Source organism: Gossypium hirsutum, chromosome D06 (genome assembly GCF_007990345.1).
Source record: "Gossypium hirsutum isolate 1008001.06 chromosome D06, Gossypium_hirsutum_v2.1, whole genome shotgun sequence".
NCBI lineage: Eukaryota > Viridiplantae > Streptophyta > Magnoliopsida > Malvales > Malvaceae > Gossypium > Gossypium hirsutum.
The window spans coordinates 55,239,135-55,252,811 of NC_053442.1; the positions used below are offsets into that span (position 1 = coordinate 55,239,135).

Consider the following 13,677-nt stretch of genomic DNA (forward strand, 5'->3'; position numbering starts at 1 on the left):
ATTGTTAGGGTGTTCACTATTATCGGCCTGCTACCCGATTACCTAACTGGAACCTACCCGTAACCTGCATAGTTCACATCTTTACATGGGTTCGCACGTGGTGAATTCGTGGTGAGTTCGCATCCTTTCATGAGCTCCATAGGGTAGGTTCGCATCACTATACAAGCGAACCCACACCTAGAGAACACGTGTGGATCTTAGAATAGGGTACGTGTTGGCATTCATGGGAGCCTACCTAGACCGTCATGAACTATATCATATAAATAGAGAAATTAACCCTCTTTGAGAGACAGACACACAAAAACACTCAATAGGCTTGATTCATTCTTTGGTATTTTCTTGAGAACTTTTTATCCCTATATTTTCTTTAATGTCAAAAGGACTAAATTGGTGAACCGCAAGAAACCTAATCTGAGTAAAAAACAAACTTTAAGGATCAAAATAGGAAAAAACTATATATTTAGGGACTAAATGATGCATCAAACCTATTTGTACAGAAGTGAGGGGCGCTTTGTTATTGCCCGAACTTAGAATAGAAATACGCCATTTTCCTTTCTTCCAAATTTGATTTTGAATTGTTGAGAAAAATAGAGAGAAACCCTAGAAGTTTGAATTTGTGGAGACAATATGATACTGAGGACTCCACCACCCAAGAAGCAAAGAGCCGAACCCATACTTCACGAGAGTCCGTCTCCGCAAGTAGCTTCCGAGGGACGTCTCGTCATCTATGAGGACAATCCTCTGGCGGTGCCTCCGCCGGAGTCGCCTCACCAGCCCTCTGATCACCTCCTCTGCACTTATCAATGCCGTCAGATGGTAGTCTTGTGTTAATTCCTGCATCAGTTAGCATTCATATTCCAATTTGCCTTTTTCTTTCTTGCTTTCTTTCTTAATTTCATTGTTTTAATTTCTTAGGTTAAAGCAGATTTTATAGATGCCTTGAGCAATGCGGAGAAGCAAATTCGTGATTATCAGTCCAAACTAGAGATTTTAAATGAAAACCTTTCTAAAGCCGGTAGATTATATCTACACTTTGGTCTTGTGTATTTGTTAAGTACACTTCTATTTGTATGGATATTGAATTTTTGTGCATATTTTGCAAAATGACGAATGCATTAAGTTTTACTCAATCGCTGTTGTTCTTTTCCCAAAGGACTTTCCGCGTGTATTTATGCTTCATTTACTTGTTTGTGTTTTGCTTTCTAGGATAAGATATTGCAGAAAAAATAAATTGTTATTAATTAAAATTGAAGAAATGACTGAAGTGCAATACCGATTCTAACATAGATTAGTTATTCAATACAGTAGTAAAGTCATACAGTCATTTTGTCCTGAAAAGAAAAACAGCATTTCAACTATTCTGAAATGTCCGAACACTTTGTCCTTTGTGCTTCAATAAGTAACAAGCAAATAGCAAAAACAACAACCAAATGGTACCTTAATATTAACAAAAAGTTCTTATATAAAGGGCTGACTTCTCATTTGTTCGTGCACAGTGATTTATAATTTACATTCTGTTTTCTTTTACCAGTTGTTCTATAGTGCTGAAGGCTTATAGGGTTCCCATGAGGGGAAAGAGGAAAACTTATGAGGTTGCGGTGAGGTTTTGAACATCTTAAAATAGATACTTAACGCAATTTAAAATGCTAATAATGAGCTACCTGTGGTTGGCCCCACTAATATTGTCATGATATAGTTCAAAGCTCTGATCTAAAAATTCATACAATAACAAGCTAGTAAATTTTCTTCAGATTCATCTACTATTTTTTTTTGTTCAAATCATATACAGGTGTTGCTTAAGAATTTCTAATTAAAAATTTTGCTTATTTGAGTTCATACTCTTTTGAAAATGGTAAAAAAGGAGCTTCTTGCTTTGGCATGTATTTTTTTGGTGTTTGATCATTTGAAATTAGATCTTGCATGATGCATTATTTTCCTCTATGAATGCTGAATGCTTTAAATTTCTTTTTGTAATGCTTTTCATAATTTTACACTGATATAATCGTAATCTTTGCAGAAGCAGAAAGGAAAAAGTTTAGGGATCAATTCCTTTATGCAGAACAAGAGCTAGCTGCTGCAAAAGGACGTGAACAGATGCTGCATGACCAGCTCTTGAAGGAAGTCAATGATTCACAGGAAAGATTCAAAAAGCAGTTAGAAACAAACAATGAGCTTAAGGTACCATTTTTTTAACTTGTAAGAGGTTGATAGAAATATCCTTTCCTCTTTGAATGTTTTTTTACCTTTTGCATTAATTATGAATAACATACACTAAGAAGTCTTTTAGAACATATGCAACCATTAAAATGCATCAGCTGATCAGAAAGCACAGTAAGTTATGATACTATTGCTAATTGTGTTTACAGTATAATTTGTTTTTTGTATTTACAAATTGTGCTAACAAGGTATCCTCTGCAAAATCAAATGTTCTAGCTAGAAGCAGCTAATAGTCATGTACTCATGTTCCCATTTATGAAAAGAATCAAACTGGAAATATATATGCCTACTCCTTAGCATATGGAAATCTAGAATCTATATTAGTTGCACAAACCAGAACTTTGTTTGTACATACAAGTAACACAAAAGAGACTAATCTTCTAGTGACCATTTTTTTGTACCTATTACATTACGAAAAATGTGCCTAGGTGCATTAGATGTGCTGTTGTTGTTTGGTGCTAAGGTGCAGTGCCTACTCAGACTCCTTTAAAGCACATAATGACCATCATTGATACTATAATAATGTGTAGTTTGTCAAGGCTCACTCTAGGCACTAGAATCGTTATGTTGCTTGGGGCGTAAGGCCCTTCTTGTCCAAGGGAAGTGAGGTGCATATGAATATGTTTGTAATTTTATGTGTGTGTATATGTATTTATATAAATATAAAATAAGTTTAAGATGTATAATTTTGGAACTCAAAAGCTTGGTCCAATTTATTGACAAAACATGCAAAATTTTCTTTTAACTATGTAGGTCATATACATAATTTTCTTATGGTCTCATTTTTGTTGTCAAATACTTAAACATTGACAAGTAAAGAGTTCAATATTATCCCTCTCTTACTAGCAAAGGTACATCGAATGAAAAGAGTTAAGATAAAATAAATTAACAAGAAATTTAATCAGGTGGGCTTTTTTATGCCTACTGCCTTATATAGAGCTATAAATGAACTGAGCTTGAATGAGCAGATTTTTCTTTGGTTCATTCATTTATTTTTGACCTGTTTTTGTTCTTTTTTTGTTTGTTCATGTTTGGTTCGTGTAAGATAAGAATTTCAAAATTATGTTCAAGCTTTGTTTGTTCAAAATTAGATGTTTTTGAGTTCATGAATTTAAATTAAATGAACTTGTTTGTGAATAGTAAATGAGCATGTTCATGAACATATTATCTAACAAGTTTGCAAACAATTAAAAATCAGTTTATGGACGATAAATTTACACATCTTAACAAAATTAATCAAACAAACAGACTTGTTTCTTAGTCTTAGCTATAAAATAATAAAACATAAATATTGTTAATTATGTTGTAAAAGATAAATTAACATGCAAGTAATAATATTTTTAATTATCTTATACTTGAATGATAAACAATTTTTGAATGAGCTTTAAATGATTCATAAATGAGCTTGTTTGTGAACATAAATTAACTAAGGCTCTGTTTGTTTCATTGAAAATGACTTCCGGAAAGTGATTTCTGGAAAATGATTTACTTTTCTGGAAAAAGCGAATATGTTCTAATGTTTGAATGAATCTGTGTAAAATATTTTCTGTTGTTTGGCAGATTTCCTGAAAATATTTCATAGAAGTTGTTTTTAATGGAACAAACATACATTTGAGATTTGTGATAAAGAGTTTAAATGTAGTGAATTAATTACAAAGTTATGTTAAGGTAAAATTATAGTAAATAATGAATGTTTATGATGTTAATGATTAAATTGTAAACTTTTTGAAATTTATAATTGAAACAAGAGAAGTGATATGCATGAAAATTTGTTATGTGTAATAAGATATTATAATGAATTATTTGATTAAAGTGCTTTTATGGTGAAAAATAAATTACATGGCAATGGGGACTAATTGAAAAATGTACAAAAGTTTAAGTGTGAAACAATTTAATATGCGAATAAGGAAATTATGATAAAAGTTTAATGAATGTGTTATTAGATGATGAAATATGCATAAAGTATTGTAAAAGTGAAATTGTTGAAAAATATGGAATTTTTATGATGACAAGGACTAAATTGTTAAACTTGAGAAAATATGTGGATGAAATAATAGAAGTGAAATACATAGAAACTTGATATGTGGAACAAGATATTGAGATAAATTATGTGATTAAAGTATAACAAGAAAGAAAATTGATTTAGTATGATTAATTAGTGAATATTGAACTTTTATGACTAAAAGGACTAAATTGAAAAATTATGAAAGTTTATAAGAAAATATTTGATAAGTGAAGAATGTAGTAGAGAATGTAACATCCCGGTGCTTTGACCCGATGTTCAGGTCGGGTATGGGGGTGTTATAACAGAGTCTTACCAGTTTGGAAAATGTTTTACAGAAAAAAAATTTGGCAAGACATTTTACGGAATAAGGGAGTAATTTTACGTTGATTAGAAACATTTTACGTTGACCATTCTATTTTACATGAAACAAACATTGGAAAAGGCTAAAAGTATTTTCCGTAAAAGCTTTTATGTTGAAACAGACAGTGCCTAAATGTGTTTGAGTCTCAAAATTTGATCATAATTATTTGTTTAGCTTGATGAATGAAAAAAAATCAAGTCGTTCATGATTTGTTCATCGAATGCATAGTTAATTTTTTATAGCCTTGGTGTTATAAGAAACATGCCTAAGCGCACCAAGCGTATGCTTGATCAAATGTGTTTGGCCTGAAGGGGTCTCAGGAGCTTTTCTTACTGTTATATTATGTTTTATAACAGGGGAAGCTGCAGAATGAGCTGAACCTTCGCAAGAAAGCTGAGTCCTCTGCAGCTTCTGCTGAAGAGAAAGCAGCTGATGTAGAGGGAAAACTCACACAATTTTCTCAAAGCATAGAAAGGGAGAAAAAACAACTTCAGAATGAGCTTGCTCAGCTGAAAGGAGAATCAAAGCTTTCTATTTCCAGAATAAGTGCTGATGTGATTGCTTAAACTTGTTTATTTAATTGATGAAAGAACACCAATTAGCGTTTATGTTAGTCTAATCCATATTTTGTCTGGTTTGTAGCTGGAAAGTACGAAATTTAGAGCTAATAGTGCTCAGAAGGAATCAGAGCTTTTGAAAGAGCAGCTACAGGATCTTAAGAAACAACTTAATGAGGTATTTCTTGTGTCCTGGTTACTTACAGTTTACAATCTTATTGATTCTTGTACTTGATTTTGACTGCGTATCCTCTTGCAACTTTAACACTCATATTTTCTATTATCAAATCTCTTGTTAGCTTTTTTGTTTTGTTTTGTTTTGTTTTTGCTGAATTACTTTGGATTTTTGGTGTTGTCATGAATTTATCTTATGGTTAAATGTCTGATTCTTTAAGTCTTACTATTTAAGATGCTACCTATGCGTATCTTGCAGGATGTAGTTTAGAATTTTGTTTTTGTTTGTTCTTTTTTTTTTAAAAAAAAATGCATCATACATTCTGTGGTTTTGCAGTGTTTGAACCAAAAGAGTGAAGTAGAGAAGAAGATGTCAAGTTTCACCTTTCAAGAAGTTACTTCCTCCGAGAGCAGTATTTTAATTAAGCATTTGCAAGAGGAGCTTAGAAACTATGTAAGCTTTTTTTTTTTTTTTTTAATGTTAGTTGTCATTCTTTAAATTTTATTATCTTTTGTAAAATTATATTAGAGAAAAATTCTTATTTATGTACAAATGTACCCATGTCCATGGAAAATGGCCCCGGTAATATATTTAATGGTTTGCCTTTTCACATTAAAAAAAATGCATGTGCATCTGCGTGAAGCAATCTGAGAAATTTTGCTTGTCCACTGGTCCTTTGCATGAGTAGAGGAAACTCCGTTTACTGCTTGGTACATTTATATATTCTCTTTGACCTGTTAGTACTATTTGCATAAACTTCGTTCGTATCTCCTTTTATCTTTTCCTGATGTTTTGGTGAGAATGAATATAAGCTATATTTTAAAAGTTTTGATTGGACTGCTCATTTCTTGATGCTTCTGGATGGCAGTCGTAATTCTTGTCTGGCTCATTGCTCCCTTTTTATGTTCCTGTTTTTCATGACTTCTTTCCCTTCTGCTTTTGATTGTGGGTTTTCATCAGGAGTCTGAAGTACGAGAGGCAAGAAAGTTGAAATCATCTCATGAGGACATTGAGTTATTGAAGGCAAAATTACTGGAAGAGAAGGGCCGCAGGGAGAGGGCAGAATCAGAGCTATCCAAGTTGCAAGAACAACAGATAAGTTTGAGCAACTTGGAGAATGAGTTGTCATTGTGGAAGCTTATTATGAAGGACATACCTGGTGTGTCATGTCCTGAAGATATACCCGTCAAGTTTGCAACATTACAAAAGTATGTTACCAGCTTATTTTGTATTCTATTGTTCAACTGTTATGGTCCATCTGGTTAGCCAAAAGTCCAAAAACAGTGACAAAACTGTCAGATGTTTTCCTTTGAACCCCCTAAAATTTGAATGTTGATACCATCCTTTTGCTTTCTCCATCTCATTAGGTTAGGTGCTGCTGAAGGAAAAGAAATGGAGTGTTTTGTTTATAGTTTTTATTTGTTCAATTAGTAAAACTTGATTTCTGAAATCAGAAAGTAGTTGTTTGTTATAGCCTGTGGGTAAAAGTTCTCTAGGGTGAGTGAAAACTTGTTAGAACCATTTACAACTCTATAGCTTCTTCTTTCTGTTTTTTCCCCTCTGTTGCGGTTTGAATCGCTTGGAGTGATCCTTTCCAGCTAACTGCCTATTTTTTAAGAAATTGTTATTACTATGATCTTTTCCCCTGAAATTATTTGTTTATTTTCCTCTGTACTTTTCATTATGAAATGATCTGATACACAGGGTTTTTACTTTTATCATTATAGTGTCGTATTGAATGATATATTGAAATACATGCTTATGCATTCTTGAAGTTGCTTAGATATTATGTATTTATGCCTCGTTCTGCTTGCATGCTTGAATATGCTGTCAATGAAACTATTGTTGCTTCTTGTGTTTTATTAGTCAAATCTTGTTTGCTGAAATTGAGATTTTCTTTTCCATGCAGGGAAGTGATTGAAAGTACAATGAAGATAGGTGAGACAAATGCATGCTTGAAGCAAATTGAGGTTGGACTGGATGCTGCACACCTTGCTAAACAGAATGCTGAAGCTGAGGCTGCATTGGATAAGGAGAAGGCAGAAATCTTAAAATCAGAGGTCAAGCGGATTGAACTCATGGTAAGTGTCGTATGCAGTGGTCATTTCCATTATGGTACATTTCTTTGGCTTTTTGTTGGTCACTAACAGTTTCCACAAGAAAGTGGAATATGAGGGAGATTAGATTTGTAATTTGAGGGCCATTTTGAATACCATACTTTCTTGGGGTTAAACTCTATAATACTAGTAATGTAAATGCTTAAATGGCTAAGAAAATATAACATGGCAACCTATGGAGATCTATTCAAATTGTGGTAGGGCAGTTCAGTTTGTTTTTCACCTGGAAGCATGTAAAGGTAACAACTTGGAAGGGATTCTTTCTTGAGTGGGGGCGCGGGATAGGGGAGAATCAAGGTAACAACTTGCAATTTCCTGTTTTTCAGGCTATAAACAAGGCTTACTAACTGGGCTGTTTAATATAATATTTTTCGCGAAGATTGATTTTCTGGTCATGCTTTATAAACTGTGAAAGCATGGTACTTCCTCCTTTGCTGATATCTGGAATCTATAGCATATGATGGACATGCAAGAAGAATACAGTTGTAAATAAGCAAATAAGGTAGATCATGAATAGTTGAGCCAGGATAGCTTATCGACATTTATACATGTTTGGGTGATTGATATTGAGAAAATGGTTCTAAACATGTTTTTTTGATTTACTTCTTGGTTGTACCTGCAGAAGTTAACAAAGATGTGGGCTGATGAATGCGGCCTTCTATATTAATTTTCTTTGTCTAACAAATATAATATTTGGTTTATTCACTTTTGTTTTATTTTAAAAGGTGGACTGTTATGTTTCAGCTTTCCATGGTTACTGAAGAGAGGAATAAGTTGAGCAATGCTATTAATGAATTAAAGAGGCATAAGAATGAAGAAGCAGGTGATGAAGTGGCTAGTGGAACTGTTGTTCAGGTTATGAACTTCTATGCTGTTTCATTACTTTCTAGTCAAGTTTTCCCTCTTTTCTTTCCAAAACCAAATAAGTGTACAAAGTATCCTTCACTCCTAAATGTTTTGTCTTTTCTCCTTGTTTCTGACGTGTCGTCCCTTGGTTTTAATGTCCAGGAGCTTGAATCATCTCTTGCAAAGAAGGAATCTTGTATTAAAGAATTAGAGAGAAGTTTACATGAACAAAAAGAAATTAATGATCGCCAACATAATGAGATTAAAATGCTCCATGATAGGCTAAATAATGAAGCAAGAAGAATAAAATCACTAGACAGGGAGAGTGATCGACTTCGTTCAGAGATTTCACTATTGGAGTCAAAGGTACATAGCTAAGATTTTTAAACGATTCTGGGAACCAAGACTGATCAACTACGGTTGTGGTTCTTTTTGGTCTTTGCTATTATTACTATTTTATGTTTAATCATTTGAGATGCTTTACTTGATTTTGTTTATTTTTAATGTGATGGAGTTGGGCAAAATCATACTTATTGAAGGAATGTTAGATACTTATTTTGTTGATTTTATGTTTCATTCTTAAATATATAAGGACCTATTTGGGCATTTAGGTCGCATATTGTATCTTCTTCTATGTGCTAGATTTGAAAGTAGTCTGTACATACCTAGTAATATTTAGATAAAAGGTAGTCTATTAAGATATTGAATATCGGAATCGATTTTCCTTTGAGAGAAATAAGTCAGATCTTATAACTTTTGACTTTTTTCTCATGTATAATCTTGTGAGGTATGCCATATTGTTGCTAGGTGTAAGAATTTATGTTGAATAGCCTCCATTTGGCTTTGGAACCCTGCTCCCCCTCTATCTCTGTATATTTATTTATCAATCTACCTACTATCTATGAATATACTTGTTTATTTATTTCTCTATCACCTCTTTGTTCAGAATCAAATTTACTTTTAATTCTTTTGTATATTTTAATATTCTTTACTTATAGTTGCTTGCCTCAATAGCAAGATTGACAGTAAATGTCCAAGCAATTTTCTCACACGTACCATTAGGCAAAAAAAGAGATGTATATTTATGAAAAAAATGCATGTTAAGTTATCACCTATATTTAACTAGAATTAGAAAGTTTCTTTGTTTCACATTTCATAATAGTAAGGGGGCTCTACTTGATGAACTCATTTTTGGGAGCAATCGTTTAACCATATGAAAGGGAGCTTTTGCAGTTTTCAACACAATGTAAACAGTTCAACTTAATTCCTATTCAGTGCTGAAATGCCTAATTGAACTAAAATGAAACAAGTTATGCATTATCAATATTGTTACTTGTCTTAAATATGATCCTTACAGTATCAGTACATCAATGGAAACTCTTGCGTGTGCTGTTTCCTCAACTTGAATGAATTAGGGGGGAAATTTTCTGAATGTAGGGTGCATAGAAAGTGAAATGCTAATGATGCTTGGTTTTCTTTTGTCCTTGTTGAGTGGTAATAACAATGTGGTTTCTTTCCATAGCTGGGTCATGGTGATTATTCAGCTTCAAATACAAAAGTTCTGCGAATGGTAAATACTCTTGCTGTTGATAATGAGGCAAAACAAACTATTGAGGCATTAAAAACTGAGTTACAAAAGACAAATGAGAAGGTACAAGCTCTTGAAGAATTGAAAAGTCAATCAGGTATAATGCATTGTTCTTTGATTGCAAAGTAAATAGATTCAGAATTGAGGTTCCATGTTTTGTTTCTTTTTTTTCGGTCCTTGTTACAAACTTTTATTTAGACCTAGTAATCCATGTATTCATGTTGTGTTCGTGTATTTTTCTTACATCATAATTGTGTTGAAGGTATTATTTATTTATATGTATTTTTCAGGTTAGTAATTTGTGTCATATATATTTTTCCATGTTCATGTATTCATGTCATATTGTGTTTTAGTTATTTTTTCCCACATCATGTTTGTATCATGTAATTGTGTCATACCCAACATTTCCAAGTCTACTTGTAGTTAAAATCTTTTGTTTTATCTATCTATTTATTATTTTAAAAATTTCCCTAATTTGTTTTCTACATGAAATTTGATTTGTGGAATTAATAATTCATGTTTGAACCTTTTTGTCTCTTTGATTTCTTTCTATTTTAGTAAAACTGTACTTGTAGAAATAAACTCGTATCCTGAGTAGGTTGTACTAATGTTAGGCTTCATGTTCTTTCCAACAACTTCCATGTTAATTTTTTCCAAGTGTGTCTACACTTGTTCGGTTTAGGGGGATTTATCCTTCAATACCTATGTATCAGTACTGATAAATTTAATATAGTGACTGTGGTGTTTGGTTGTGGGAGTGGTTTATTGATCCAAATTGCCGACCATTTCAAATGCAGCATTGACATGATGAGGTTATCTGTTCTCTGACTAAACTGTATAGGTGACACTGGGAAGCTGGTTGACTCGTATATATCTGAGAAGATAACGAAATTAAAAGAACAAATTGCGACACTTGAAAAACGTGAAGAGAGGTAAGTTGTGGAAACATTGCTATATTTATTGTTCATAACTTTGATTTGTTACTGCTGATGTATTTGAAAATGCACACCTGAAACAGATACAAGACTGTTTTTGCGGATAGAATTTCAGTTTTTAGAAGAGCATGTTGCGAGCTTTTTGGTTACAAGGTATACTTTGTGGCATTTCACATTTTAGTATTTCCTAAGCTATCTCTTACCTTGCGTTTAAAAATCTATTAAAATACCTAAAGCTAAAGCCTAACTAAAAATTAAAATGCAATATATGAAGTCAAATTATAGATTTGTCTAGAACCATGATACCAATCTGCAAATACCATATTAGTGTCCTTGAAAACTAAAGAAAGAGATGAGTCCTATTTAAGTTTATGCTTTAAGCTTATCTGTCGTAGGCTTGGGGCAGTTGACAGATCAGAAGCATGAAACTCAACACCAGTGGTTGAGTTTAATCAACTTTGTTCTGTATAAATTCTTACTGATACTTCTTGATGCTTTACTTTTGCAATTTTGTGTTCCTTTGAAGGTTTTAGGTTAGTTTTTAAATAAATGAGGTAACTTGGTAGAATTAATGGCATGTACCAAATTTGCCTGACCAAAATTGTAGTAAGCTCTATGGTTGATTTGCCTCCAAATTAATCCCATTCTGTTTCCCTACAGAATATATTAGGAAAGAACATAGAGCTTTTTTCTTAATGGGGGCCTTGTTTTCAATACTAACAATATAATACTAGAGATACGTTTTTTGGTGAAAGAGGATTGAGGATGTTGAGCAAAAATTGCTTATGATCACATCATGGACTCCTTGGTGATTATTGCTGGGGATGTCGGACAAATTAATCAGACCCCAAAATGTGCAATTGGCCAATCACTTAGGCTTTGTTTTGGTTTTAGCTTCAGAAACCAATTCAAACCAGATTTGATATCATTTTTAATTCATGGAAAGTTGTAAACCTCATCTGTTTGCCCCTAATTTGTACCATTGCGTTTTTATGCATCACACTACTTCATGGTTTTAAGTTGGTGATTTTTGTGGCAGATAGTAATGGATGAGCACCAGCGTCCTAATGGAATCCCTGTGACCCATTTTACCCTCCAATCAATTTATGCACAAAATGATGATGAGAAGCTTGAATTTGAGTATGAATCTGGAAATACCAATATATTGGTAAGCTGAGTAGTTGACAATGTCAAACAAAATATGAGTAGTAAATAGTTTTATTTGATATTCCACTTTCCCATGAAAATATCTTTTAAGCGTTGATTGGGACATTAAAAGGCTAAAACTGCATTTGCATTGCCAGAGACCATGCAAATGCATCTAGATTATTCTACTTAAATTGACTATAGAACCAAGAAAAACAATTAAACTAATGTTACTTTATGATCCAACAGGCAAATGATTATACTGCTCAGCCTGAGATATCCCATCAGGTAACAAGTGTAAACTTTTCTTTCATCACTTTGTTGTGTGCTCTGTTGTGGTTACAAGTAGAATCAGACATGAAAGGAACTTGTGAACATGTGTGCAGAAGTGGGCTTTATGGTTTTGCCTTGACTAGCAAATGTTTATGAGTACAATGTTAGATTTTGGCTACCGGAGAAAAGTGACTTTGCTAGAGACTACTATTTACTATGCATGCATAGGGTTATAATCAAACTGCCTCTGAGCATGCAACCATGAATTGGTACATGTATAAAACATTTAAAATCTATTAACAATTCAAGGTTCTGGTTAGGTTTTAGCCACTCAAAGCTGAGAATTAAAAACGTTAAAACTTAGCTCAGCTCATTATTTTATTAGAGACTGGAGCTCAAGCTTAACATGAAATAGTTTAAATATTTGTATAACCCAAGCTAGAGTAGCTCATGAATGGCTTGGTTCCCATCTAATAGATATGTATTACAATGCCTGATCTAGCTGGATTAGAAAGTTACAGCATCGGAAGGTTCTTGGCCAAAGTTACAACAGTTGTTATTCTTGTGATAATCATATTTCAAAATTTTCTAGTTATAAAATGTGTTTGAATTTTGCTGACTGATTTTTAGCTTGGTTGGCATCGGTATTGTTGTCAATGCAGGAGGACATGGGTTCGAGCACGTTGAACCGTATTTATTTTCCTATTTAAGGGTTGGGGAGGGATATGCGTAGTTCTAATGCCTAAAAAATGTTATAATTTTGATACATGTTATTGACCTGGTGCCAAGAGAGTTATGAATTAAGGAATTGTTAATGTGTGGTTTGTATTTTTGGCAGGTTGATATCTTTGTTCGGAAGTTGAACTCAATTCCAGCTTTCACTGCTAATCTAACAGTTGAATCTTTTAACAGGCGAACCCTTTCGTAAGATAAATCTATATCCAGAAAAGATAGAATATGCCTTAGCATTTATCATTGTCAACACATGATTACTTATGTGGATTGGGGATTTAATAATTTCTCATGCATGGAATGAATGTTTTGACAATGAAAACAGATGGTAGACTGGTTGATTTATGAAAATCCACCGTTTAAAAATGTTATTTTTCCTGAACTTTGTAAAGGGGTTGTTAAATTGTACTTATACGTTGGTCTTTGAGTGAATGCTATCATCTAACCCTGACTTTAAGTGACAAACTATCGAACCGATTGGTTGGGGAATTGGTGCATTGTTTAGTTCCAGATACAAAAATTGGTCATACTTTGAGTTGGTAGAGAATGTTTAATTGGGAAAAGAAATGGACATAAAATATTAGTCATATATATATTCACTTTATTTTTAACCGGTGAGATTTGAATTTAATATTTTACCATGTTTAGTTGGTTAATAATAATAATAAAAAACCCTAGGATAATGCAATAAGGTTGTTTGATTGCTTGGAATAAAGTGATATAGG

The 13,677-nt window shown here is 33.0% G+C and overlaps 1 protein-coding gene across 1 annotated transcript; it reads left to right on the plus strand.

Moving 5' to 3' along the window:
• Window positions 1-490: 490 nt before the first annotated feature.
• LOC107900605 (mitotic spindle checkpoint protein MAD1) lies at window positions 491-13,323 on the plus strand. Its single transcript, XM_016826269.2, has 16 exons — window positions 491-816; window positions 916-1,015; window positions 2,018-2,178; window positions 4,940-5,137; window positions 5,226-5,318; window positions 5,652-5,768; window positions 6,276-6,523; window positions 7,225-7,396; window positions 8,177-8,287; window positions 8,441-8,644; window positions 9,801-9,963; window positions 10,708-10,798; window positions 10,885-10,954; window positions 11,841-11,969; window positions 12,197-12,235; window positions 13,059-13,323. The coding sequence occupies exons 1-16, from the start codon at window positions 628-630 to the stop codon at window positions 13,146-13,148; spliced, it is 2,175 nt and encodes a 724-aa protein (XP_016681758.1). The 5' UTR covers window positions 491-627; the 3' UTR covers window positions 13,149-13,323.
• Window positions 13,324-13,677: the final 354 nt, after the last annotated feature.

What these genes read in the sequence shown, in the direction of transcription:
- LOC107900605 (XM_016826269.2), top strand. Translation starts at nt 628, where the DNA reads ATGATACTGAGGACTCCACCACCCAAGAAGCAAAGAGCCGAACCCATA. An exon ending in CTTATCAATGCCGTCAGATG is followed by an intron (nt 817 to 915) that starts GTAGTCTTGTGT and finishes TTAATTTCTTAG; the next exon opens with GTTAAAGCAGATTTTATAGA. An exon ending in CTTGAAAAACGTGAAGAGAG is followed by an intron (nt 10,799 to 10,884) that starts GTAAGTTGTGGA and finishes CACCTGAAACAG; the next exon opens with ATACAAGACTGTTTTTGCGG.